This window comes from Myotis nattereri, assembly GCF_964212035.1.
Source record: "Myotis nattereri genome assembly, chromosome: 12".
Classification (NCBI taxonomy): Eukaryota; Metazoa; Chordata; class Mammalia; order Chiroptera; family Vespertilionidae; genus Myotis; species Myotis nattereri.
The window spans coordinates 23,142,916-23,170,323 of record NC_138087.1 but is presented as its reverse complement, the minus strand read 5'-3'; the positions used below and the strand labels follow the sequence as shown (position 1 = coordinate 23,170,323).

General features: G+C 37.9%; 1 protein-coding gene across 1 annotated transcript in view; it reads right to left on the bottom strand.

Moving 5' to 3' along the window:
* HAUS6 (HAUS augmin like complex subunit 6) overlaps positions 1 to 27,408 on the bottom strand; it is a 45,004-nt gene that overhangs the window by 15,188 nt on the left and 2,408 nt on the right. The window contains exons 2-11 of the mRNA XM_081103220.1: positions 23,727 to 23,822; positions 21,287 to 21,365; positions 20,419 to 20,551; positions 19,099 to 19,246; positions 17,046 to 17,111; positions 16,121 to 16,169; positions 12,583 to 12,753; positions 9,822 to 10,015; positions 8,010 to 8,136; positions 4,914 to 5,016 (exon numbers count right to left, since the gene is read on the bottom strand). Of these exons, the coding sequence (XP_080959346.1) occupies positions 4,914 to 5,016; positions 8,010 to 8,136; positions 9,822 to 10,015; positions 12,583 to 12,753; positions 16,121 to 16,169; positions 17,046 to 17,111; positions 19,099 to 19,246; positions 20,419 to 20,551; positions 21,287 to 21,365; positions 23,727 to 23,822 (1,166 nt within the window). The remainder of the gene's footprint in view (positions 1 to 4,913; positions 5,017 to 8,009; positions 8,137 to 9,821; positions 10,016 to 12,582; positions 12,754 to 16,120; positions 16,170 to 17,045; positions 17,112 to 19,098; positions 19,247 to 20,418; positions 20,552 to 21,286; positions 21,366 to 23,726; positions 23,823 to 27,408) is intronic.

Sequence of the window (27,408 nt, the reverse complement as noted above, 5' to 3'; positions counted from 1 at the left end):
GACATCTTAAGCAGACACAAATATGCCCTCACTTTCAAGATAGAGACACAGAGATCTCTGAATGGACAAGAGGACAATTCCATGGTTTCACAGAGCCTAAACTAAGTCTGACAAACATAGAAAGGCCCTTTCCAAGCTGAAGTGACAACACAATGCCAACCAAATACGCCAAAAACTTTCAAAGTAATTCTATCATCAAAAGCAATGCTCTACTGAAGATCCTTTTCATTCATCAAACCATGCAGTCCAAATGTTCTACTCTTCTCCCAGCACCTATTCCGAGACTTGCTCTCTGGTCTGCTATCCTTCCCAACCAGTGCCATCCCTATATACACCTGACTCCCAATCCAATCACCTATTCCACTTGTGTTCACCCATTTCTTAATAAGTCCTGCCATGACCTCTAGCCTGCCTGAACTCAACTATGACCTACACCTATTACCTTCCATTTGGCTATATAATTCATATATTTTTTATTCATGTATTCCTCCACCTATCCATATTATATTTACTGACCCAATAACAATTTAGCACAGTACTGGGCAACTGGTGAAACTGAATATATATTGGATATTGTAGAGAAAGTAATTTTTAGGTGTGACATTGGTATGATAGCTAAGGAAACTTAATAAGGCATTATAGATTTACTAGTGGCCCAGTGCACAAATTCGTGCACATTGAAAGGAATTTAATAAGAAGGAATATTTTAATATTGCCATTCACCCTTTCTCTATAATAGAAGTGTCAGAGATGAAAGAAAGTTAGTAAAATGTATATGAAAATACTATATTAATTGATTAATAAACCATATCAACATGATATAACAAAGACATATAAAAACAAAAAATGATATAAAAGCAACAAAAACATGATATAAAACAACACTGATAAAAACAATGATAAATTGATTAAACTTATTCTAATATCTCCCTGTATACCACATTAAGAGTAAAAACACTTTCAGAGTGCTTGACTAATTTCCCTTGTGATGAAGTATTTACAACTTTAATGTCTTTGAACTCAAGAGAAAGCAACACATAACTGACCATGTCCAAAAACGGTTCAGGTAGGAATATTCCTAGTCTGTCTAGAGCAGGGGTCCTCAAACTACAGCCCACAGGCCACATGCAAATACAAATATTGTATTTGTTCCCGTTTTGGTTTTTTTTTTACTTCAAAATAAGATATGTGCAGTGTGCATAGAATTTGTTCCTAGTTTTTTTTTAAACTATAGTCCAGCCCTCCAATGGTCTGAGGGACAGTGAACTGGCCCCATGTTTAAAAAGTTGGAGGACCCCTGGTCTAGAGTTTGTCCTTGTGGTTTATTAATAGTTGTTGCAAATGTTGGTATCACAGGAAACTGTCTACGAATTAATTTAAATGGGAGGCCAGTGTCAGACGGGGACAAATCAATTCTTGGAATCAAAACAACCTCTCCTTCCGCAGATCCTGTTAATACTTCAGCTTTGCTTATGTTAGGTCGCAATCTTTTAATAATAAATCTAGTACCATTACAAAGGCCCCATTTACTATTAAGATTTCTCTTTCAATTTTAATTTATAACATGACATTCCCAAAGGAGTAATACTATTAAGAAATTCACGTCATATGTACCAGCTGGTCAGTCAGTCAGATGGACATACAGTTGGTCACTTAGCCTTTTATATATATAGACTAGAGGCCCGGTGCACAAAAATTTGTGCACTCGGGGGGAAGGGGGGTCCCTCAGCCCAGCCTGTGCCCTCTCGCAGTCTGGGACCCCTCGGGAGAAAATGACCTGCTGGCTTAGGCCTGCTCCCGGGTGGCAGAGGGCAGGCCCAATCCCTAGGTGCTGCCCCTAGTCGGGCTCAGAGCAGGGCCAATTGGAGAGTTGGGGCGCCGCCCCCTGTCATGCACAGAGCAGGGCGGATTGGGAGGTTGCAATGCCAACCTCAGTCACGCTCAGGGTAGGGCCGATTGGGGGGTTGGGGCACCGCCACCTGTCACACTCAAGGCAGGGTCGATGGGAGGTTGCAGCGCCACCCCGTCACACACAGAGCAGGGCCAATTAGGGGGTTGGGGCGCTGCCCCCTGTCACGCACAGAGCAGGGCCCATCAGGGGGTTGAGGAGCTCCCCCGTCACTCATAGAGTAGGGCCGATAGGGGACTTGGGGCACCACCCCCTGTCACACACAGAGCAGGGCGGATCAGGGGGTTGGGGCGCCGCCCTCTATCACCCACACAGCAGGGCCGATCAGGGGGTTGGGGAGCTCCCCCCTATCAGGCACAGAGCAGGGCTGATCAGGGGGTTGGGGCGCCTTCCCCTGTCACGAACAGAGCAGGGCAGATAGGGAGGTTGTGGCCCCGCCCCCTGTCACACACAGAGCTGCAGGGCGATCAGGGGGTTTGGGCGCTGCCCCCTGTCACTGATCCCGGTGCCGGGAGGCCTCGCGGCTCCGCTGATCCTGGTGCTGGGAGGCATATTACCCTTTTACTATATAGATAGAGGCCTGGTGCACGGGTGGGGGCCAGCTGGTTTGCCCTGAAGGGTGTCCTGAATCAGGGTGGGGGTCCCCACTGGGGTGCCTGGCCAGCCTGGGTGAGGGGATGATGGCTGTTTGCAGCTGGTCACACACCCTTCAGGGTGGGGGTCCCCACTGGGGTGCCTGGCCAGTCTGGGTGAGGGGCTGAGGGCTGTTTTCAGGCTGGCGGGTGACTGAAGCTCCCAACTGCTCCTTTTTTTCTTTTCTTTTTCTTTTTTATTCTGGGCCAGCTTTAGCTTTGAGGCTTGGCTCCAGCTCTTAGGCCTCCGCTGCTGAAAGCAGGTTTCTGGCCTTTGTTTACCTTCTGTATTTAAAACAATGTTGCGATCCTGCTGGCTGAAGCCCAGCGACTAAAGCATGTTTCTGGGATTTTGTTTAGCTTCTATATTTGTAACATAGTTGCTTAGAGTTGCAGCTCAGAGGCCTGCAGCGGCAGGCGGGGAACGTTGGAGTCCTCCATCACTGAAGCAAGCAAGCCTCATGTTCGCTTTAAGCTGCCTGGCTGCCGGCCGCCATCTTGGCTGGCAGTTAATTTGCATATTGCCCTGATTAGCCAATGGGAAGGGTAGCGGTCGTACGCTCATTACCATGTTTCTCTTTTATTAGATAGGATTGTTCATTTTTAGGTGTGATATTATTATGGTAGTTATATAGAGGAATGTCACTCTATGGGAAAGCAAGCTGAAACACTGACAGTATTTCAATGTCTAGAATTTACTTGGTTTAGCAAAAACCAAATATATACATTTAAAGCAAATATGACAAATGTTAATTGTTGAAACAGATTGTAAGTATTGAGGTAATCACTATACCATTCTTTCATGTTAAAAAATTGTGGGTTTCCACACAAAAACTTGTAAAAGAATGTTTACAGCAATATTATTCATAACTAGAGGTCCAGTGCACCAAATTTGCAGTCCTGGAGCCCTCAGGGGATGTCTGACTGACGGCTGTGGGGAGCAGGCCTACGCCGGCAGTCGGACATCCTTAGCGCTGCCAGCGATGAGCCCTGCTTCTGGCTCAGTGGCACTCCCCCTGTGGGAGCACACTGACCACTAGGGGGCAGCTCCTGCATTGAGCGTCTGCCCCCTGGTGGTCAGTGTACATCATAGCGACCAGTCGTTCCACCATTCAGTCAATTTGCATATTAGCCTTTATTATATAGGATAGCTAAATGGTGGAACAATCCAAATTTCCATCAACAGACAAATAAAGCAAAATATGGCTTAATCATACAATAGAATATATTCATAAAAAATAATTAAGTATCCCCTAGTCCAGTGGTCGGTCGGCAAACCGCGGCTCGCGAGCCACATGAGGCTCTTTGGACCCTTGAGTATGACTCTTTCCCAAAATACCATGTGCGGGCACGCACGTACAGTGTGAAGTTGACTTAGAACTTTTAAGTAAAGTTGTGGAGTGAAAGAAGATGTAGTGTCGAGGATTGAGAAAGGTATGTTGAGATGGTTTGGACATATAGAGGAGGAACGAAAGGAGATAGACGAAACAGGCATACAAGAAGAGTGTGGATGGGAGAATTGGAAGGGGTCGACCTCAGCAAACGTACCTCAATCAGATTGAGGATGTTTTTAGCAAAGGCCAGCTTAGGAGTACCCTACTTAAGTAAATAATAATGTACCTACCTATATAGTTTAAGTTTAAAAAATTTGGCTCTCAAAAGAAATTTCAATCGTTGCACTGTTGATATTTGGCTCTGTTGACTAATGAGTTTGCCGACCACTGCCCTAGTCAGTTTGCCTCAGTGGATAGAGCATCGGCCTGTGGACTGAAAGATCTTTGTAAAATTCCAGTTAAGAGCATGTACCTTAGTTGCAGGCTCCTAGCCCTGATCGGGAGCATGCAGAAAACAACTAATTGATGTGTCTCTCTCACATCAGTGTTTCTCTCTGTCTCTCCCTCTCTCTTCCACTCTCTCTAAAAATCAATAAAAAAAATATCCTCGGGTGAAGATTAAAAAAAAAAAAGTAAAGAAGTACTGATACATGCTACAACTTAAAAACACTGTGCAAAGTGGAAAACTACACAAATGAGAAAAGCCAGACTCTACTTATACAATATTTCCAGAATAGACAAATGCATAGAGACATGAAGTACATTAGTGGTTGTTAGGAACTGGGGGAGGTGGAAATGGAAAGTGACTTTTCATAGATAAAAGATTTCCTTTTCAAGTAATAAAACTACTCTGGAACTAGATAGTGGTGATGGCCCAACTTTGTGAATTTATAATATGCCACTGAGATACACACTACAATAGTGAAATACTGTGCATTTCATCAAAATGAAAAATAACTGGGGGGAAAGAATTCAAAGGAACAGTTATCATAGTGAGAAATATTGAGAGGGAAATTTAAAAGAGAAAAAATAACCAACCTGGAAGCGAAGCAGGATACTGCAAAAGAATACTTCTTGCATATACTTCTTCTGAGGCAGGATCAAATGAAAGAGGAGACATGGGTGGTAAAAGATCCACAGCCTTAAAACAGAGAATTCATAATTTGAAATATACACATTTTACTCACTACCACACAACAATATTAAGTTAATCTATGACTGGTTGATTCCAACAAAGACAGAATTACTATGCATATAAATTATTCTATAATTATTTTTAAAACAAGGAATACTAAAAAAATAAAAAGTAAAACAAGGAGTACTATATTAGGAACAAGGAGACTACTTTGCCTTCATCTATATCTCAGATGTAATAGTACTTCTAACATCAAGAGGAACATCTCATTTTTTAATACAATTCTCTGATTCTAAAAATAGTAACTATAAATCACAACAGCCACTTTATTAATACTCTAATACGTATTTAGAAGAATTACAGAAACCAAACATTTGATCTTTAGGATCAAATGCAAAATGACAAACATAAACACACACAGCATTTCTAAGTCATTCTGTAACATGATAAATCAAGAGATTGCCTTATATTAAACTACTCTCCAAAAGGCAAGTCAATCCCAGACAAGAAAAGGCTAAAGGAGTTCATCACCACCAAACCAGTATTACAAGAAATGTTTAAGGGATTTTTTTAAAGGAAAAAAAAAAGACTATGAAAAATAAAATGACAATAACTACATATCTATCAATAATTACTTTAACGTAAATGGGTTAAATACTCCAATCAAAAGACATAGGGCAGTTGAATGGATAAGAAAAAAAAGATCCTTACCTATGCTGCCTACAAGAGACTCACTTCAGATAAAAAGACACAGACTGAAAGTAAAGGGATGGAAAAGATACTTCATGAAAATAAAAACAAAAACAAAACAGCTGAGGTATCAATACTTATACAAGACAAAATAGACTTTAAAACAAAGGCTATAGCCCTAGCCGGTTTGGCTCAGTGGATAGAGCGTCGACCTGTGGACTACAGGGTCCCAGATTTGATTCTGCTCAAGGGCACATGCCCAGGCTGCGGGCTTGATCCCCAGTAGGGGGCGTGCAGGAGGCAGCCAATCAATGACTCTCTCATCCTTGATGTTTCTATCTCTCTCTCCCTCTTCCTTCCTCTCTGAAATCAATAAAAATATATTTTAAAAATAAATAAAAAATAAAAGAAAGTCTATAACAAGACACATCTGGGTATTTGTCCGAAGAAGTCCGAAACACTAATTCAAAAAGACATACGTATCCGTATGTTCACTGCAGCATTACTTACAATAGCCAAGATACGGAAGCAACCTAAGCGTCCATCAATAGGTGAATGGAAAGTAGTGCAGCCCTAGCCAGTTTGGCTTAGTGGATAGAGCGTCAGCCGGCAGACTGAAAGGTCCCAGGTTCGATTCTGGTCAAGGGCACATGCCCCGGTTGTGGGCTCAATCCCCAATAGGGGGCATACAGGATGATCCTGATCAATGATTCTCATCATTGATGTTTCTATCTCTCTCTCCCTCTCCCTTCCTCTCTGAAATCAATTTAAAAAAATAGTGCATATATGACACAGCCATAAAAAAGAATGAAATCTTGACATCTGTAACAACATGAATGGACCTAAAGGGTACTGTGCTAAGTGAAGTCAGATAGGAAAAGATAAATGCCATATGATTTCACTTATATGTGGTATCTGAAAAACCAAATGAACAACCAAAACAGAAACAAACTCATAGATATAGAGAACAGTTTGATGGTAACCAGATGGGAGTGGGGGTTGGAGGGATGGGTGAAAAAGGGGAAGAAATTAAGAATTACAAATTGGTAGTTACAAAATAGTCATGGGGATATAAAAGATAGCATAGAGAATACAGTCAATAATATAATAACTATGTGCAGTGTCAGTTAGGTACGAGATTTATCAAAGTGATCACCTCATAGGTCATATAAATATATAAACACTATGTGTACACCTGAAACTAATATACTGTATGCCAACTATAACAGAAAAATTAAAAACAAAACAAAACACAGCAAAAGAAATCATCAACAAAACAACAAGAAAGCCCACTGCAGGGGAGAACATATTTGCCAATGTTATCACCAATAAGGGTTTAATCTCCAACATTTACAGGGAACTCATACAACTTAACAAAAGGAAGATAAATAACCCAATCAAAAAATGGGCAACGGATTTAGATACTTTTCGAAAGAGGACATAAGGAAGGCCAAGAGACATATGAAAACATGCTCAAAGTCACTAACCATCCGAGAGATGCAAATCAAAACAACAATGCGGTACCACCTCACACCTGTCAGAATGGCTATCGTCAACAAATCAACAAATGACAAGTGCTGGCAAGGATGCAGAGAAAAAGGAACCCTCGTGCACTGCTGGTGGGAATGCAGACTGGTGCAGCCACTGTGGAGAACAGTATGGAGTTTTCTCAAAAAACTAAAAATGGAACTCCCATTTGACCCAGTGATCCCACTTCTAGGAATATATCCCAAGAAACTAGAAACACCAATCAGAAAGGATATATGTACCCCTATGTTCATAGCAGCACAATTCACCATAGCTAAGATCTGGAAACAGCCTAAGTGCCCATCAGCAGATGAGTGGTTTAGAAAACTGTGGTACATCTATACAATGGAGTACTACGCCGCTGTAAAAAATAAGGAATTCTTACCATTTACAACAGCATGGATGGAAATGGATAACATTATGCTAAGCAAAATAAGCCAGCCAGAGAAAGATAAATATCACATGATCTCACTCATTTGTGGAATATAATGAACAACATAAACTGATGAACAAAAACAGATCCAGAGACAGAGAAGCATCTATCAGACCATCAAACCTCAGATAGAAGGTAGGGGAGGGTGGGGGTAAGGGGGAGAGATCAACCAAAGGACTTGTATGCATGCATATAAGTCTAACCAATGGACACAGACACCAGGGGGGTGAGGGCATGAGTGGGTTGGGTGGAGGGGCAATGAGGGGATAGGACACATATGTAATACCTTAATCAATAAAGAAAACAAACAAAAACTGAAAAAGGCAAAAGGCAAGTCAATATTACTTACTGGAGTCCAACCTTTTATTAGATTAAAAGGAGACAAACCAAGAAATTCTTTCCACTTTTTATGCCATTTTTCTTGTTTTTCAACAATAGAATGTGTTATAGTTGTAAGATCTTCTTCTAATTTATGCCTATAATAGCACAAAAATAATTATTCAAAACACAAATATATAATAAAAGTATTGAGTAAAATTTAAGAAGTTTGTAGAAAAAGGAAAGAAATAAAGTCAATACAGCACATATAAGTTGAATAAACTCTCACAATAAACTCTCAGAACCTAAAATACCTTTATTCCTTTTAAGACTAGAAAACAATAATAGTCCAACTGGAGTGGCTCAGTGGATAGAGCATCATCCCATGGACGAAGAGGTTTTGAGTTCGATTTCCAGTCAGGGCACATGCCTCGGTTGTAGGATCCATTCAAGACTCCATTAAATAACTGAGTAACTGTTAGGGGCAGCCGATCGATGTGTTTCTCTCATCAATGTTTCTATCTCTCTCTTCCTCTCCCTTCCTCTCTATCTAAAAATAAATATGGACACAAACAATGGGGTGCTGAGGGCCTGGGATGGGAGGAGGGCAGGAGCAGGCTGAAAGAAGTTATTGGGGGGGGGGGGGGGGGAAGAGGACCTATATAATAGGTCCTCTTTTATTTCAAAAATAAAGATTTTAAAAAATAAAATAAAAACAAATAAAAAAGAAAGCAATAATACACCTATTACTCCATTTATCTTTAAAATAGAATTTTTTTCAGCCTTGGGTGGTGTGGCTCAGTTGGTTGAGCATAGTCCCATGCACCAAAAGGTCACTGGTTCCATTCCTGGTTAGGACACATGCAGGGGTTGTGGGATCAATCCCCAGTCTGGGTGTGTACAGAAGGCAACTGATCGATGTTTCTCTCTCACACTCATGTTTCTCTCTCTCTCTCTCCCTCTCCTTCTCCCTTCATTTCAGAGAGAGAGAAAGAGAGGAGAGAGAAACATCAATGAAGAGAGAGAATCATTGATCAGCTATCTCCTACAAACCCCCTACTGGGGATTGACCCTGCAATCTGGGCATGTGCCCTGACTGGGAATTGAAAGGTGACCTCCTGGTTCATAGGTCGGCACTCAACCACTGAGCCACAATGGCCAGGCAAAAAACATATCAATAAAAAAATAAAATATAATTTCCTGGTTCTGAACTCGAATCAAAATTCTACTCCCTTTATCTGTCCTGTCCATGCCTAAAGACAGCCCATACCTCTCAGTCACTCTGCTCAAATAAAAAACTTTTCTGAGCCCTAGTTTTGTTTTTTAATTTCTCTAGATCCTTTTTTTTTTTTTAATTGATTTCAGAAAGGGAGATGGAGAGATAGAAACATCAATGATGAGAGAGAATCACCGACTGGCTGCCTCCTACACACACCTTACTGGGGATCAAGCCAGCAACCTGGGCATGTGCCCTAGACTGGAATCGAACCTGGGACCCTACAGTCCGCAGGCCTATCCACTGGGCCAAACCAGCTAGGGCCTGAGCCCGAGTTTTATTAGTAGATCCCACAAAAGAAAAGCAATAGAAAAGTTAAAATTATTTCATAAAGAATTATCACTCACAGCAAATAATATATTCCAGACATAAAGAAAATTACATTAATTTTCCTTTCTACTTCGTGTGTCTCTCTGAAAGCTAATGACAGGTTTTGAGTACTAGTAAAATGTTCACACTTGTTTGCCAAAGCTAAAGAGTTGTTAAACTACATGAGTTGTGCTGAGAATTTATTAAAACCATTCTACTCCTCACCCAATAAAATAACAGAGAATCTTACTAGTGTACCTCATATGCTGCAGATCCAATAATCTTTCTCTCTGTAATTTGGCCTCTTTTTCAAGGAAGCGAAGGTCTATTGTCAGTTTTGCTTGGTCAGCCTGACAACATTCATATTTCATTATTTTCAAGACTTCATTTAATAACTGAATAACTGTCAACAGGTTCAATTTCCCAGCCTCATAAACATTTCCTATGTGCAACTAAGGGTTCAAAGGGGGGAAAAAGTAGTAAACTATAAGTTCTTAACATAATAAACTACTATATAAACATACTTATATGTTTTACTATTATAATAAAAGGTTACCTTAAAGAATAAAAAAAAAAAAAGTTAAATGTCTACCCCAAAATAACACTATGTAAATAATTTTGGTCCAAAGAAAACTGTTGTGGAACAATTAACATGCCATACTACAGTTCTGCAATGTAAAAAGTTGAAAACCAGAATGAAAGAAATGCAAATAAATGAAAGCAAAATAAAGATTAAGGAAAAAAGAGCAGATTTGGAGGAAGATTATGAATTCATGTCTTGTTTTGTTCCTGCAGCCTATCGGCTGAGGCCAGGCAATGGTTCAAGGCCACAGTTTGCTCTGGCATGGGTCACTATGAAAGACCCAAGGGGATGGGCCTGCCATAAATCCAAATCCATGTATAATAAATCATGTTTTAACAAAAGCTGCAAATTGATGGTACCTATAGGCTAAATCCAAACTTAGACATGATTTTTTACCTGCATAGTTCCAGTGTTTTAAAATCATTTGGCCCTAGCCTGTCTGGCTCAGTGGATAGAGCGTTGGCCTGCGGATCAAAGGTTCCCAGGTTTGATTTCAGTCAAGGGCATGTAACTTGGTTGCAGACTCCTTCCTCCCTGGCTGTGCTCAGGGCTTGTGTAAGAGGCAACCAACTGATGTGTTTCTCTCACATCCATGTTTCTCTCTGTCATTCCCTCTCTTTTCCACTCTCCCTAAAAATCAATGGAAAAATATCCTTGGGGGGGGATTAACAACAACAACAAAATCATTTTAATTAGTTACCAATATTCTTAATCATAGATTTCACATAAAAATTACTATTTCTCTACCAAAAGCATGGAGGCATAGAACAGACTGACATTCTCAATGTAGGATTGGGGGGATGAGAAGAGATAAACCAAAGAACTTATATACATAGCCCATGGACATGGGCAATAGGGTAGTGAAGACCTGCAGGGGGGGTACCGGCTGGGAGGAGGAAGTTAAGGGGTGGGGTGGGGGGAAATACTGTAATACTATCAACAATAAAAAATATATTTAACAAGATTTTTAAAAATTACTTCTCCAAAGACCTCATCACTTCCCACTTTATTCTATTACACACAATTAGTGTACTTCATTTATACACATTACCTGCCTAGTCCCTCTACAACTCTCAGATCCTCATTTTTATGTGCTCTGAATGTGAAGTGCCTGTCTTGTTACCTATGAAAGCTCTTCAGGGTCACAATATTTTATCTTTGTATCCCCTGTACTATAATCAATAACTGACATATAGTAAATTCTTAATAAATTGTAAGTTTAATTTTTTTTAAAGTAGATAGAAGCATCCCATAAGCAAGTGGAAATAATTTCTTTTAACTTTTTAAAATCCTCACCCAAGGATTATGTTCATTGATTTGAGAGAGAGGGGAAGGGGGGAAACATCAATTGGTTGCCTCCTGTACCCACCCACCGGGGATCAAACCCACAACCTAGATATGTAGCCTGACCATAAACTGAATCTGCCACCTTTTGGTGTATGGGATGGACTATGCTCCAACCGAGCCACTCAGCCAGAGAGCAAGTGAAAATAATTTGATGTAGCCTAAGTTAAAGGAGAGAGGCAGGAAATACCAATTTGAGAATATTAATATATAGGAAGCTGATAAAACCATAGAATTGGTTAAGAAAATACACATGAATTTATAATGTGGGAAAGAAAGGAGGACATTAAAGGAACCATGGGAGCACTTTCATGTAAAAGTCAAGCAGAGAAAAAGGAATCAGTGAAAATACTGAGAACAGCAAACTGAAAAACCAGAGGAGAGCAGAGAAATTGAAGTCACAAAATCTAAAGGAAGAAAACACTCTGAAATATTAATAGCATCAAGATGAAAGAGAAAGCAGAGAGGATAGAGCCTTTTTAAGAAGACTTTTAAGATAGAGCCTTTTTAATTTAGCAATCAGGAGATCATTGTTGTTCTATTAGAGAATTTATGAAGAACTAAAAGTACCATATCATCTTCCTAAATAACTTCCTACTCTCTACACTATATATGATGTAACACCATACAAGGTATGGACAATTAATAAAAGTAGATGGATATAAAGACACACAGCCTTGCCCTAACTGGTTTGGCTCAGTGGATAGAGTATTGGCCTGTGGACTGAAGGGTCCCAGGTTCAATTCAGGTCAAGAGCACATACTTAGGTTACAGGCTCAATCCTTGGCCCTGGTCAGAGTGCAGGTGGGAAGCAACCAATCGATGTGTCTCTCTCACATCAATGTTTCTCTCTGTCTCTCCCCCTTTCTTCCACTCTCTAAAAAATCGATGGAAAAATATCCTCAGGTGAGGATTAACAAAAAAATAATAAAATAAAAAATACTCAATAAAAAGATACACAGCTTTATCAGAACCCCTGTGTATAAAAGTTTTACTAAATATACTCAAAAATAAATTTGGAAAACATGTAATACATAAAATAACTGCATGAAGGGAGTCATCTCAAAAGCTTCTTTAATATCAAATGCTTACCTGACACATTTGTTTCTCAATTTTGTCAAGTAAGAGCCTTGGAACATCAATAGCAACGTTAGTTCCATCTAAAGTATACTGGTCAGCGAGACTGAGGACTGAACTAACAATTTCTCTCTCTTCTTCCAAAAACAAGAGAGTTTCATTCACTGAAGCCCACAAAGACCGAACCTTTGAAAACAGACAAACAAAACATAAAGTCTACATGTAACCTGTACATACATGAAAGAAATGTAAAACACAACTATACGTTCACTCCCAAGGCAAATGAAGTATTCCTGGAATGGCTTCTGGTGAGGAAATTAGCTAACTATATTTTACTTTTTTTTTTTAACTGTATTTTTAATAGTCTAAAATCACTGATAGTATTTCCAATGGGGATTTTTTGTTTTTACATAGGAAAATACTTACTGAACTTTAATAAGTTATGTGCACACAGATTTTAGAAAAGATAGCATTTTGTAATGAATATATATTTAGATATCTTGGAGTTGTATTTTTTTATGCTGACCCTTAAATTGTCATCCTTTTTCAAGAACTAGAGGTTTAAGGCGCTTGTAAATTGTAAACCAGAAAATGTTTACTAACCATTATCGCCAAGCATCTCAAAGAAGAGGAAGAGGGAATTCTACATGGACATATTTCAGGCAAAATGCCCAAAAAATTCAACAAAGTAAAATTAATAAAATAATTTAAAAATCTGATCCCCTAATTAAATTAGTTTCTTCTATTTATTCTTTTTAACATTCTCAAAGGGTTGTCAATAAACACTCTATCTCTGAAGCTGTTTTAATGGTTTACTTGTAATTATTATAATCCTAAAATCCCAACGTGCATGCAATACAGCATGTAGCTGGTATCTTTTCTTGAGGTAAATTCAAGTATTTTGGCAAACTAATAAAGTTTAATAATAACAATTATCTCCAGCAGGGCTTTAAAACTAAAAAATTTCTCAGTAGAATCTAGCCCACTATGATTTTCAAAACAAATCTAAGAAGCCTTATACTACCAAGACGCGAGTAGTATTTCCTGTATTCTGACATGCTAGCAATCTAAGGAAGATTTTTCAGGAAGAAATAATAAAATATTTTCATGAGAAAACAAAAACAAGAATACTACACAGTAATCATAAGTCATTCAAGTTTCAAAAAGTTAAAAGGTTTGAAAAACCATGCTTTTTTAAAAATATATTTTTATTGATTTTCAGAGAGGAAGGGAGAGGGAAAGACAGGTAGAAACATCAATAATGAGAGAATCATTGATCGGCTGCCTCCTGCACGCCTCCCACTGGGGACCAAACCCGCAAACCGAGCATGTGCCCTTGACCAAAATCGAACCTGGGACCCTTCAGTCCACAGGCAGATGCTCTATCCACTGAGCCAAATCAGCTAGGGCAACCATGCTTCTTTAAAGGCATCAAAAACTGCAGTTAAGCCCTAGCTGGTTTGGCGCAGTGGATAGAGCCTCAACCTACGGACTGAAGGGTCCTGGGTTTGATTCCAATTAAGGGCACATGCCCAGGTTGCTGGCTTGATCCCCAGTAGGGGGCATGTAGGAGGCAGCCAATCAATGACTCTCTCTCATCATTGATGTTTCTATTTCTCTCCCTCTCCCTTCCTCTCTGAAATCAAAAAATATATATGTATATTTTTTTAAAAGATGCTGCGTTCAATAATAAGAATATTCACATGCACTAAACTGGAAGCTCCATGAGAAAAGTGACTTTGCCTGTTTTTGTCATTCCTATAGCAGCTGTAATATCTAGAAGAACCCCGGGCAAATGGCAGATGATCAATTATTCACTGAGTGAATGAACAATTATTTCCTAAGGATGGCACTCACCTTTTCCAGGGACAAAGTGCCTGAGCAGCCAAATTAATACCCAAAGGAGCATGATGGCCACAGAATCAGAACAACGATCTTGAAGACAGATGTCATCTGAACACAGAAGCCTAAGAAAACACTCCTACCCCACATCAAAGTCAACCTCTAAAGCAAGCACGTCAAACTCAAAGGCTAACACGGGCCAAATAAACAAGGTTTAAGTTTATGTGGGCCGCAAAAAAACAAAAGCTCCAATTTTCATAAAAACGTAGGTTTATTTCAATAGAGACATGCTGAATACAAAGGGCTGAAATAAATGAGTCATCGTTAACATAAAATAGAACATTTTAATAAAAATTAATATTTTTTCTTGAGCATTAACTTACCAGACACTGAACAACTACACAAATTAATAAGCATAATGCAAATAAACCTATTTTTCTTGTTCTCCGAAAGCAAAATATTTCCTGTTGCGTACACCAAACAAGTCAGTACAAGAGTAATGATAAGCCCTGACTGGTTTGGCTCAGTGGATGCAGGGGTGGGCAAACTTTTTGACTCGAGGGCCACAATGGGTTCTTAAACTGGACCGGAGGGCCGGAACAAAAGCATGGATGGAGTGTTTGTGTGAACTAATATAAATTCAAAGTAAACATCATTACATAAAGGGGTACGGTCTTTTTTTTTTTTTTAGTTTTATTCATTTCAAACAGACCGGATCCGGCCCGCGGGCCGTAGTTTGCCCACGGCTGGGATAGAGCGTCGGCCTACGGACTCAAGGGTCCCAGGTTCGATTCCGGTCAAGGGCATGTACCTTGGTTGCGGGCACATACCCAGTGGGGAGTGTGCAGGAGGCAGCTGATCAATGTTTCTCTCTCATCAATGCTTCTAACTCTCTATCTCTCTCCCTTCCTCTCTGTAAAAAAATCAATAAAATATATTTTTAAAGAACAAAAATATATATGTGTATGTATATATATATATATATATATATATATATATATATATATATATTTTTTTTTTTTTTAAAGAGTAATGACGAGGCAATCGGCTGCTACAATATTTGCTGCTAGTATTAGTGGAGAGAAATGGTGCGCCAGAATGTAAGGCGCATAAGGGAAAGGAATGCAACACGATTATAGTAATCAGTCATCAGCAAACATTGTAATTCGTTAATAATTATGTATAACAGGATATTGTAAGAATTAAGTTACAAAATTTTTATTAAAATGTTTCTTACATACCATTATATTGGCTGGACCGCAAAAATATTCATTGTGGGCCGAAGTTGTGGGCCGCATGCAACCCGCGGGCCATGAGCTTGACATGCTTGCTCTAAAGCCTTAGACCATTTATGTCTGCCAGATTACCCTCTATTACCAACCAGCTTCAATTTTGCTTCTCATTTTTCTTCCATACTTAACATCTCCTTTCAGTTAATATATTTTATTTTGATAAATACTACTGATTAAGTTACAATCAAACCGAACATTTTTTTGCTGGCATGACTTTAACCATATTTAAAGCTGCTTCTGTATACATTTAGTCTTATAAATTATAAGCTGTTTTTTTCCCATCATATTCAAACCTTTTAGAAGCACCCTTGTTGATACCTTTACATATATAACACTTATAATAAGAATAAATACTATCACAAAAAATACTATCACAAAAGTAAGAAAGATTACATTTCTCTCTTCAAAAGCTGTCTCACCTTTTGAATTTTTTCTTGTATATCACTTTGGTCATCATAAGGTTCCATGCTAGTTAAAAATTAATCTCATTAGTCATATTTTTAAACTTTATTTTTATTGTTGACACTATTACAGATGTCCCCATTTCCCCCGTAATTTTTTCCCCTGCTTCCCCTTCCCTCTGGTCATCATCACACTGTTGTCTGTGTCTATGGGTTATGCATATATGTTCTTTGGCTTCTTTCCTCCTGTCCTCCCCTCCCCGCTACCCTGACAGCTGTCAGTCTGTTCCAGTATCCATGCTTCTGTTTCTATTTTGTTCATAAATTCCACATATAAGTCAGATCATATGGTATTTGTCTCTCTGACTGGCTTATTTCACTCAGCATAACAATCTCCAGGCCCATTAGTCATTTTAAAAATCACATGGTAGCCCTAGCTGGTTTTGCTGAGTGGACAGAGCATCAGCCTGCAGATTAACAGGTCCTGGGTTCGATACCAGTCAAGGGCACGTACTTCAGTTGCAGGCTGTCTCCAGCCCTCATCAGGGTACATGCGGGAGGCAACCAATTGATATATCTCTCTCATATCGATTTCTTTCTCTGTCTCTCTCTCCCCTTCCCTCCCACTCTCTCTAAAAATCAATGGAAAAATATCCTCAGGTGAAAATTTAAAAAAAAAAAAATCACGTTAATTTACCATCCAAAGAGCTAACTGATCAGCAAAATCACCCACTAACAACCATTCCATTTAAAGCAAAAATAAAATTCTAGCTCAAAGCAATAATTTATTAGAAGAACTGGACTAGGAATCAGAATTATATTCTATACCTATCATCATCTAACTATCGCTATTATTTATGTTTCTGAGACTCAGTTTCTCACCTGTAAAATGCAATAGCTAAACTAATATATAAAGCAACTTCCAGCTCTACAAGTCACTTACTTTTTCATTTGGTTTTGCAGTCCTATATATTCTGATCTCAAATTTCGTACTTCTTCATCTAATAATCTGTAAGAAAACGTATAAAATGACAACTCTACATATGCTTCTCAACTTATGATGGGGTTACATCCCGATAAGCCCATCACAAGTTGAAAATATCGTAAGTCGAAAATGTATTTCATACACCTAACCTACTGAACATTATGGCTTAGCATAGTCTACCTTAAATGTGCTCAGAACACTTACTTTAGCCTACACTTGGGCAATTCTCTTGAGTTTTATCTTAAGAGTAATTGCCTTGCCCTTTTGCTTACCAGAAACAAGAGGCACAAATGGGCATTTTGTTGACATGATGGGATGTGAAAACTTAAAACACAATATCCAAAAAACACTGGCAACAGAGTTAAGTGCAGAGTATCAGTTATTTACCCTGTGATTGTGTGCCTGTGTAAGAACCGTGGCTCACTGCCACTGCCCTCGCAACAGAGTATCATACCACATACCATCAGCCCAGGAACAATCAAAATTCAAAATTCGAAGTACAGTTTCTAGTGAATGCATATCACTTTCACACCATCATAAAGTCAATATATCTTAAGTCTAATCACTGTAAGTCAGGGTCCATCTATAATTCCATTACAATTAAATAGTATAGATATTTTCCACCTTCCATCTCTTTGCTCAAGGCTTCTGAGGACTATTCTTCCAAATACACCCAGCAGCCAGCTAAAGGACTCTACACTCCCATCTAGAGTCCCAGGATTTAACATACAGGCTGCTATTGAGATGGACCAAGGACTTTTTGACTCCTGTACTCTCTGACTTCACGTAAAAATGTTGGAGGTCAATAAAATTACTCTGCCCTCTTATCCTTGTCTCACATTCCTAGGGGATAAATTTTAATGTTATCTAAGACAGTCAAGCAATATTGCATCTTTAAGACAGTATCAAAAGATTTTGTATACTGATTTGGCTCAGTGGAGAGCGTCTGCCTGCGGATTGAAGGGTCCCAGATTTGATTCCGGTCAAGGGCACATGCCCAGGTTGCAGGCTCGATCCCCAGTAGGAGGTGTGCAGGAGGCAGCCAATCAATGATTCTCTCATGATTGATGTTTCTCTCTCTCCCCCCCTTTCCCTTACTCTCTGAAAGTCAATAAAAATAATTTTGTAGCTTTAATGATAAATAACACAGCATTTAAAAAGGTATCTTATCAGAAGAAGAAAAAAAGTATCTTACTGAAGTTGTTAATAATTGTAAAAATTAGACGCAAACTATTTTGAGACTAAGAACCTTGCCTATCTTGTTTAACACTGTAACCTAAAAACAAATCTGCTGAAGCGATGACCCTAAACATAAAATAGTATAAAATGGTTAAAGAAACTGTGGAATACTTACTTAAAGGAATATCTACTTAATAGATACTCAGCAAACTATTAAATGGTCACTAAAAGTAATAACTATGGAAATATGGAAAAATTTACAGAATGAAATATTAAGATAAAAAAGGATACAAAATAGAATGAACAGTATACATCTTAAAAACATATCTCCAAGTTAAAAGAAAAAACTCCTAAGAAATTAAAATTTTAAACTTAAGTGACCTTTTCCTTTTCTCTAAATTTTCATTTACAGTTTACCTAAAGTTTAAAACATTTTATTCAGAAGTTATCTGGCTTTAAAATGGAAAGATAACAGCACAGCCGAAACCGGTTTGGCTCAGTGGATAGAGCGTCGGCCTGCGGACTCAAGGGTCCCAGGTTCGATTCCGGTCAAGGGCATGTGCCTTGGTTGCGGGCACATCCCAAGTGGGGAGTGTGCAGGAGGCAGCTGATCGGTGTTTCTCTCTCATCGATGTTTCTAACTCTCTCTCTCTCTCTCTCTCTCTCTCCCTTCCTCTCTGTAAAAAATCAATAAAATATATTTTTTTAAAAAAGAAAGATAACAGCACAGAGTTTTGAAGTAAACATGGAATACTACCACTGAAGGCATACTAATGACATTTATACAAAAAGGAAAGAATTTTCCATTTCTAACTATCAAAGTATTACTTACTGTGCATTTTCTTGATACTTCTGGAAAACAAAATCTTGTCTTTGTAAAACCTGTAAAAATCTGTTACGTGCTACATGGGACCTGGCAATGCACATGTGCAAATCTTGTGGCTTTAAATTAAATGTCTCTGCAACATGCTTGAATGAATCTATATGGAACACAAGATCATAGAAAACTTAGACTTATAAGCTAATAAATATTAAAACTGCTGGCTTTTGTTAATTATTATTTACTTTTTATTTTTAAAGAGATTAACAGCCTCATATAACAACTCCTTAAAAGCTGGCATACCACATACACAAATATTACCTATTCAAAATAATTAAAACCCAGAAATATATATGTATACTAAAAATAAAAATAAAAAACTAAAAGAAAATAAACCAAAATGTCAGCAATGGTAATCTCTAGAAATTGGAAGATGGGTACGGTTTACTGAATCAACTTTTCTGTATTTTCCTGTCCATGTTTTATTAGCATAAACCAAATAAACAGTTTATTTAATACGCTACAAGTAGCATTCTAAGTCTCAGATTAAAAATCCAATATGTATTTTGTTTCTATGAATTTGCAAATAGATCAAATCCTTTTAAAACTGCAACTTGTAACAAAAAATTCCCACACATTACCAGTAGCCAAAATAAATCTCCCATACATTCAACACAACATTTAATACAGTATATTAGAGGCAAGCTATAATTTGCAGGTCTTATTTGGTCCACTGGCTGTTTTTCTGAGGTCAGCAACAAGCAAGGGATACTTTCCACATTTTTAAAGGGTTGTATTAAAATTTTTTAAAAAGTAGGCCCGGTGGATCAGTGACTAAGCGCTGACCTACGAACCAGAAGGTCACAGCTCAATTCCTGGTCGGGGTACATGTCCAGGTTGCAGGCTAGATCCCCAGTGTGGGGCGTGCAGAAGGCAGCCAATCAATGATTCTCTCTCATCACTGATGTTTCTATCTGTCTCCCTCTCCCTTCCTCTCTGAAATCAATAAAACTATTTTTTTAATTAAATTAAAATTAAAAAATAAAACACAGAGAGGTATATATGACAGAGACCCTGTATGGTCCACAAAGTCAAAAATATTTACTATCTGGCCTTATATAGAAAATGTTTCCCAACCTCTGTATTAGAACATACTAAAATAATTTGAATTATTACTTATATCCATTATTTCAAACTATAATTCTAATAGAACACTAACCATTAGCCTTCTGAGGTTAATATTTTTATCTTATCATTGATGATTTGCAAACTGCAAAGAATAAATACTTAAGAAACAAAACAAAAAGAATTCCTACTATAAGTTTAACTTACTTTTGGAATGTGTTTTTATATATTTTATTGCAACAAATCTTGCGAAATGATACATCAGGTGAATAAACTTAGGACCACCAGGAGAAAGAAATAGTGAAGCAACAACTTGAGGAAAGTTATTTCCACATTCCACCTAGGAAAAAATAAATAATTTGAAGTACTTATCAACAATAACCTTTATATTCACATCAAACTTTTGAAGCATAATAGGATTGATGAGGATTATTCCATTTGAATCCAAAGTTTAATATTGGAATCATTCTAAAATTTTGGTGGACTTGTCACAAAAAGGTAATTACAATATAACCCTATAATTATTGACACTATTTGGGGACACAAGTTAAAATAATCTATAATCAAAAAGGTTTTCTTTAAATAAAAACTGACTCCAAGGAATCAAAAACCTATTTCCAATGCACCTAGCCAGCAAAACTGGTTTTTCAGAAATATACAGAAATCCCATTCAAAAACCATAAAAAGTATTATTGTAATTAATCTTGCTTATACTGTTAGCATAACAGCATTAAAAATATTTCACCTCTAGGCCCTGCTGATGTAGCTCAGTGGTTGAGCATCGACCCATGAATCAGGAGGTCATGTTTGGATTCCCAGTCAGGGCACATGCCTAGGTTGCCAGCTCCATCCCAATTGGAGGCAGACAATTGATTTTTTTTTTTCATCATTGAAATTTCTATCTCTATCTCCCTCTCCCTTCCTCTCTCTGAAATCAATTTTTAAAAAAAGAAAACACAATATATTTTTTCACCTCTAAAAAAGATACAATTATACCTCAAAAAAGCCAGGAAAAAAAAGCTAATCTATTTTTTAACCTCTTAAAGTTTTCATTTTCCAGAAAGAGAATACTTACAGAAATTTTTTTTAACCATTCACAGCAAAGTTTCCGGAATTCAGTATCACTTTTTTGGTCAAATGGAGGCCAACAAACTCTTAAAAACAAAAATAAAATCATTAGAATTACGAACAAAAAGACAACTCAACAAAAATTTCTCTCCCATACTAAAAACAATAATGCTAAATGAAGCAAGGCTAGCATTCATAGACTTCAACTAATGAGACACCAATCTGTAAGAAAGTGGGTCTTTTTCTTTATAAATATCTATGGGGTTGAGTTCAGTTTCGTGTGAATAACCAATAAATGTATATATTAAATGAAGGAATTAATCATTCTTATTACTACTAAAAATCAGCTAAAAATGAGAATACTCTCAATGGATTACTGGACTAACACATAAAGAAGGTATAAGTAAGTTAGTATGTTAAGCCTAGAAACAAAAAAGAAACATCAATGGTTACACGTGAAGACCACATGAGAAGAAAAGCCATGACAGCTCTGACTCTTCTGAATCTATATTACAGTCAGTGGGTACTACTGTTTTGTGGATAAAAAAGATATAAAATTATTAAAAAAAGAAAAGCTTTGCCAGTGTTTTAGTTAAAAACTAACAGACTTAAATTTACCTACTGCTTTCCCCTAACAATCAATTTTATCTAAATTTTTACTCTGAGGTATTTTAGGACCCCATGTTTGTTTGTTTGTTTAATTTCTATAGCATATCATATGTTCTATATCAATAGAAAAAATTAGTATGCATAGAAAAAATATTGAAAGGTTGGAATGTCAACAAATATTCTCTGGTTGGTGGGTTTAGGAATAATTTCTACATCCTTAATTACATTTTTCTGTATTTTCGGAATTGTTTAAAATAAGCTTTATTTTGTTTATAATTGGAGGGAGGAATCAGAAAGTCTGTTTTGAACAGAGGAAGCCCTATATCGTAATGATAAAAATTTCCAAAAAAATGTTTCAAATATATCTGTTCTCCTGATCATTCATAACCTTAACTGAAGGCAAAATATTAAGAAAAAGTTATCAAAAATTGAAACAATGCCCTAAATAATGTACTTACTTATTGCTTTTTTATGTTGAGGATGATGACAGAATATAAACACTAAAACAAATGTGAACACTTTTTCTGACAAAAGACACCTAAATCACATGCAAAAAAACTTGGAACCAAGGCTAGTGGGTATTACATTTTTATCTCCTTCCTAAACTATTTAATATTTAACACTATATAACAACTAGAGGCCCAGTACATGGATTTGTGCACCAGTGGTTTCCCTGAGGGGTCCCGGATGGCAAGAGGGCACAGGCCAGGCCAAGGGGCCTCTAGTATGCATATAAGATCTTGAATTAATCTCTTCCCGTCCTCCCCCCAGACCCTTCCTTCTGAGATTCATCACTATGTTCCATGTTTCCATGCCTGTGCATTGAGCGTCTGCCCCCAGTGGTCAGTGTGCATCATAGCTACCAGTTGAATGGTCAAACACCTAGCATATTAGCCTTTTATATAGAGAGATAGGCTAAACTTAATAGAAATTATTTTTGCTTATAGCACTTGACATTATATATATATCAGTAACAAAAATAATAAGGATTTACAGAAACCTGGAAAGTAAAAACAGACAAAACAAATAACAGTGCCTACGATAAAAGGAATAAGGCAGGGGGTAATTAACAGAAAGAAAAAAGTAAGCAAAACTGAGTATATAAATTGGTAGCAGTTCATTGTTTTGCCTAATAATTAAGACCATGAAGCCCTAGCCGGTTTGATTCAGTGGATAGAGCATCAGCCTGCAAACTGAAAGGTCCCAGGTTCAATTCCAGTCAAGGGCACATGCCTGGGTTGTGGGCTCGATCCCCAGTGGGGGACTTGTGGGAGGCAGCTGATCCATGATTCTCTCTCTCCCTTTTTCTTCCTCTCTGAAGTCAATAAAAATATATTAAAGCCCTAACCGGTTTGGCTAAGTGGATAGAGCGTCGGCCTGCGGACTCAAGGATCCCGGGTTCAATTCCGGCCAAGGGCATGTGCCTTGGTTGCGCGCACATGCCCAGTGGGGAGTGTGCAGGAGGCAGCTGATAGAGGTTTCTCTCTCACTGATGTTTCTAACTCTCTATCCCACTCCCTTCCTCTCTGTAAAAAAATCAATAAAATATATTAAATATATATACATATATTATAAAGAATGTTAGGAACCAATTTTATAAAACAAAATCTAACTTACCTATGAAGTATATGATTTTTAAGATTAGTACCAAAGATTACTCAGGTTTATAAAGGTTAAGCACCAAATTTGTAAGACTCAAACCTGCTTTATCAATTCAAAATAATACTGAAAGGCCAAAGTTGAAATCCTAGCTTAAGACATAGTCCCTTTTCAAGTTTGAGAATGACTAGTTACAAAAAAAAAAGAAGGTTTTTTTTTAAAAAAAATGTTTTACTCACTTGAAAACTTCTTTGGTGAGAGACTGGTCCAGCGTTTGAAACAAGAAATAAGACACTATTTGAAAGGCATCACGGTTCGGCTTGTCGAACATGTTCCTAATTGTTTAAAAAGAAATAAAAGCAGGGGACAAAAAGAAAAATGGTTAATAAAACTAAATATCATCGAAAGCTTTATAAGAGTTTGACACAAATTAATATTTTTAATTCTCTTCAAGAGATCAAGGCAAATTAACTTTTCTCATTCATGTATATTTTTTTTTTTTTTTTTTTACAGAGAGGAAGGGAGAGAGACAGAGAGTTAGAAACATCGATGAGAGAGAAACATCGATCAGCTGCCTCCTGCACATCTCCCACTGGGGATATGCCCACAACCCAGGTACATGCCCTTGACCGGAATCAAACCTGGGACCCCTTCAGTCCGCAGGCCGACGCTCTATCCACTGAGCCAAACCGGTTTCGGCTCATTCATGTACATTTTTACAACAAGTTAAGAAAAACATACAAGTTTTATTTCTGATTCTGAAAGAACAGATCAAATAAAAGAAAACTTACAGTGAGAGCATTCTAAAAAAAAAAAAAAAGGAAAGGCTAATTAGGAGGAGACTACCATGCATGGACTATGATACAAGGAAGCTAATGATACCAACCAACATTTACTGAATAACAATAAAAAACAGCTAATATTTATTGAATTTATTATTTCCAAGTATTACCTTAAGCCTTTTATAGGTAGTAACTCATCTAATTTTTAACACAATCATATGAGGTTAATTAAGTACTGTGCCAATTGCTTTAACATGGATTATTTTATTTAATCTTAATGCTAGTAGAAAGTAGTTGGATTATCCCCATTAAACAGATGAAGAAATGTAAACTTTAGAGAAAACAGATAATTTGCCCAAAATTACATAACCAGGAATGGAAAAGCAGTGATTTGCAGTATGTTATCTGACCCCAGAGTCTAGGGTCTTTACTATTACATTTTATTCCTAGAACCATCCTTATAATGTAATTCTAGCAATCCCCTTAAGAGTCTTTATTGTCCTGATTTCCCTCACTAATCAAGACAAAAACTTAAAAAAAAAATACAGTATGTAAAAAACAAAACAAAATCTAAGCCTTGTAAGAAATGTCACACAGGTATTGGCAACCTCTAGGTCAGCTACTGCTCTATGGTCCATGTCCCCTCCTCACACCCCTCTGGGGATCCCAGGGCTGTGGAGGTGTCTGGTGGGAGTGGGAAATTCAGGCTTTGGGGACTGCCCAGGCTAGGAGGAAGAGTTTTCTCAACTTCTTCTAGGGCAGAGACGATCCACCTCGGAAACCATGCTCTGCTGCATAGCCCGCCTGGAGGATTTTAAGCTTGACTTTGACAATTCCCAAGGCAAAACAACTCAAAATTGGCATGGAGGGAGAGCCACCATTTTTCAAAGTCTTGCCAGTGAAGTGTGGGTAGTAGTATGGAAAATTAACAAAAGCAATTTAAGATCTCTGGATAAGCAAGGGATAAAAAAGGAACATACATCCTAACTGAAGTTAATGCTTATACTGAAGAAGGAAAGAACCTGTGGAGTTTACAGTTAAAAAATTATGAGTGCTCCCCCATTAACCTATTATGAAAAGATCATTTGCCCCCCCCCCCACACACACACACACACACACAAAAAGTAATTTACATGGATACAACTCGAGTATCAAGAGAAGTTAAAAGCAATAAAATCAAATAACTATAAAGGAAAGGTCTCAGAAGAAACTGAAGCCATTATAATAAAAAAGGAAACTCATTAGAACATAATAAAATATATGTAAGGGAATTCTATGTGCTGTTATAAAATAGTTTTAACATGAAAATGTTTAATACATTTTCAACAATGACCTGAAGGAATATCTCACTTGGGTAATTCCTTGTTTTCAGACTGTAAAAATAAACAGGATTAGGAGTTAGGCAATTAAAAAATGGGCTGTGAGTTACTAGAATAAATGACAAATAGATGTGAGTATTCCTTCTATGAATACATAAAACTATTATCTTGAGATTTTAAAAAATAGAGTTAATGTTAAAGTTCCCATGCTATAACCATGTACAGTGACAAAAGGTTACTAGATTTATTGTGTTTATCTCTTTGTAAGGTATGTTACTATTGAATCACTATGTTGTACACCTAAAACTAACATAGTACTACGTCAACTATAATTATAAGTAAATTAATTTTTTAAATCAAGAGAAAACATTTTTTTAAGTTTCCATACTTATATGTCAAACAACTCTTTGTCCTTGAAATGTTTGTACTCCTCAACACAAATCTTACCTCCTTATTATCTCACTTATTTTTATTTACAAAGTATCCTGCTTCTTCTCTTTGACAGTTATTTTAATTTTTAATAATATCTGTTGAAGATATTTGTTCACCCACTAGACTAAAACTCAAAGTTTGTCTATTCTGTTCACTACTGTATTCTGTTCAACCAGTTCCAATACTGTGTTCAACTAGTATTTGTTGAATTAACAAATGAATAAATCACCTTTTCTTTCCATTCCCACTGCTAACTTGGTTTAGGCCTACCTAACTCCAATGCCCTGAGTCCCACTTTAATCCATTCTCTGTAATGCAACCAGAATGATTTTTCCAAAATGCAAATCTTTTGGGCAAATACATAGCAATGAAATGGCTGTATCATATATTAAGCATATTTTTAACTTTATAAGTGGCTACACAACTACATACTCACAGAAACTAGAAACTGACAAAACTGCACACCAAAAAAATGTATTTTACCATATACGAATATAAATGAACTAGTGACCCAGTGCACAGATTTGGGCACACTGAAATGGAAATTAATTAGAAGGTGGCCGGCGGGGCGGGACTGGGCAAGACAGGCCCTGGAGCCCACCTGGGGTGGCACCGTGGCTCGAAGGGTGTCTGCGGAGTGAGTGGGGTCCCTCCGGCAGGTGGGGTCTCTCGGCCTGGCCTGCAGGGATGGGGCCAAACCGGCTCTCAGACATCCCCCAAGGGGTCCCAGAGTGCGAGAGGGCCCTCTGTAAAGTTGCTGTCGTACAGGGTGTGGAACGCAAACACGAGTGTGCAGTAAACCAGATTCGGGCCCACAGCGCCCCAGCAACAACATAACCCACAGCCGAAGGTGGAATCCTCTGGCCCCACGAAAAATTGGGCTCCCTCCTCTCTGGTTTTGGGGTGCACCACCCGAGAACCACCACTGCCAAGTTACTGCAGCTCAGCAGCTCCTGTGTTGAGCGTCTGCCCCCTGGTGGTCAGTGCGCATCATAGCTATTGGTCAAACAGATATTTAGCATATTAGCCTTTCATATATAAAGATAAAAATATGTTTCAAAATAATTTGATGCCACATTCATGCTTAAAGCATTTCAAAGGGGACATTTGTTTCCAAATAACCCACTGAAATTACTCTAAAGACTCAGGGGAGGGGGGGGGAATCAATGACAGTGGTGGAAAAGAAAGAAAAACTGCAGTCACTGGACCAGACTTGACAGATTTTACTAAATTTCAAAGGCAAAAGCAGATTACAATGGAACAAACCAGAGCAGAGAAAACTAAGATTGCTAAAACACTGGAGAGAAGGATGTAGCAGCAACAAGAACCATTCTCAGTGGAGGCCTGGAGAGGCTCTAAGCTTCTTTGACAGTACAGAGAAAATGAGA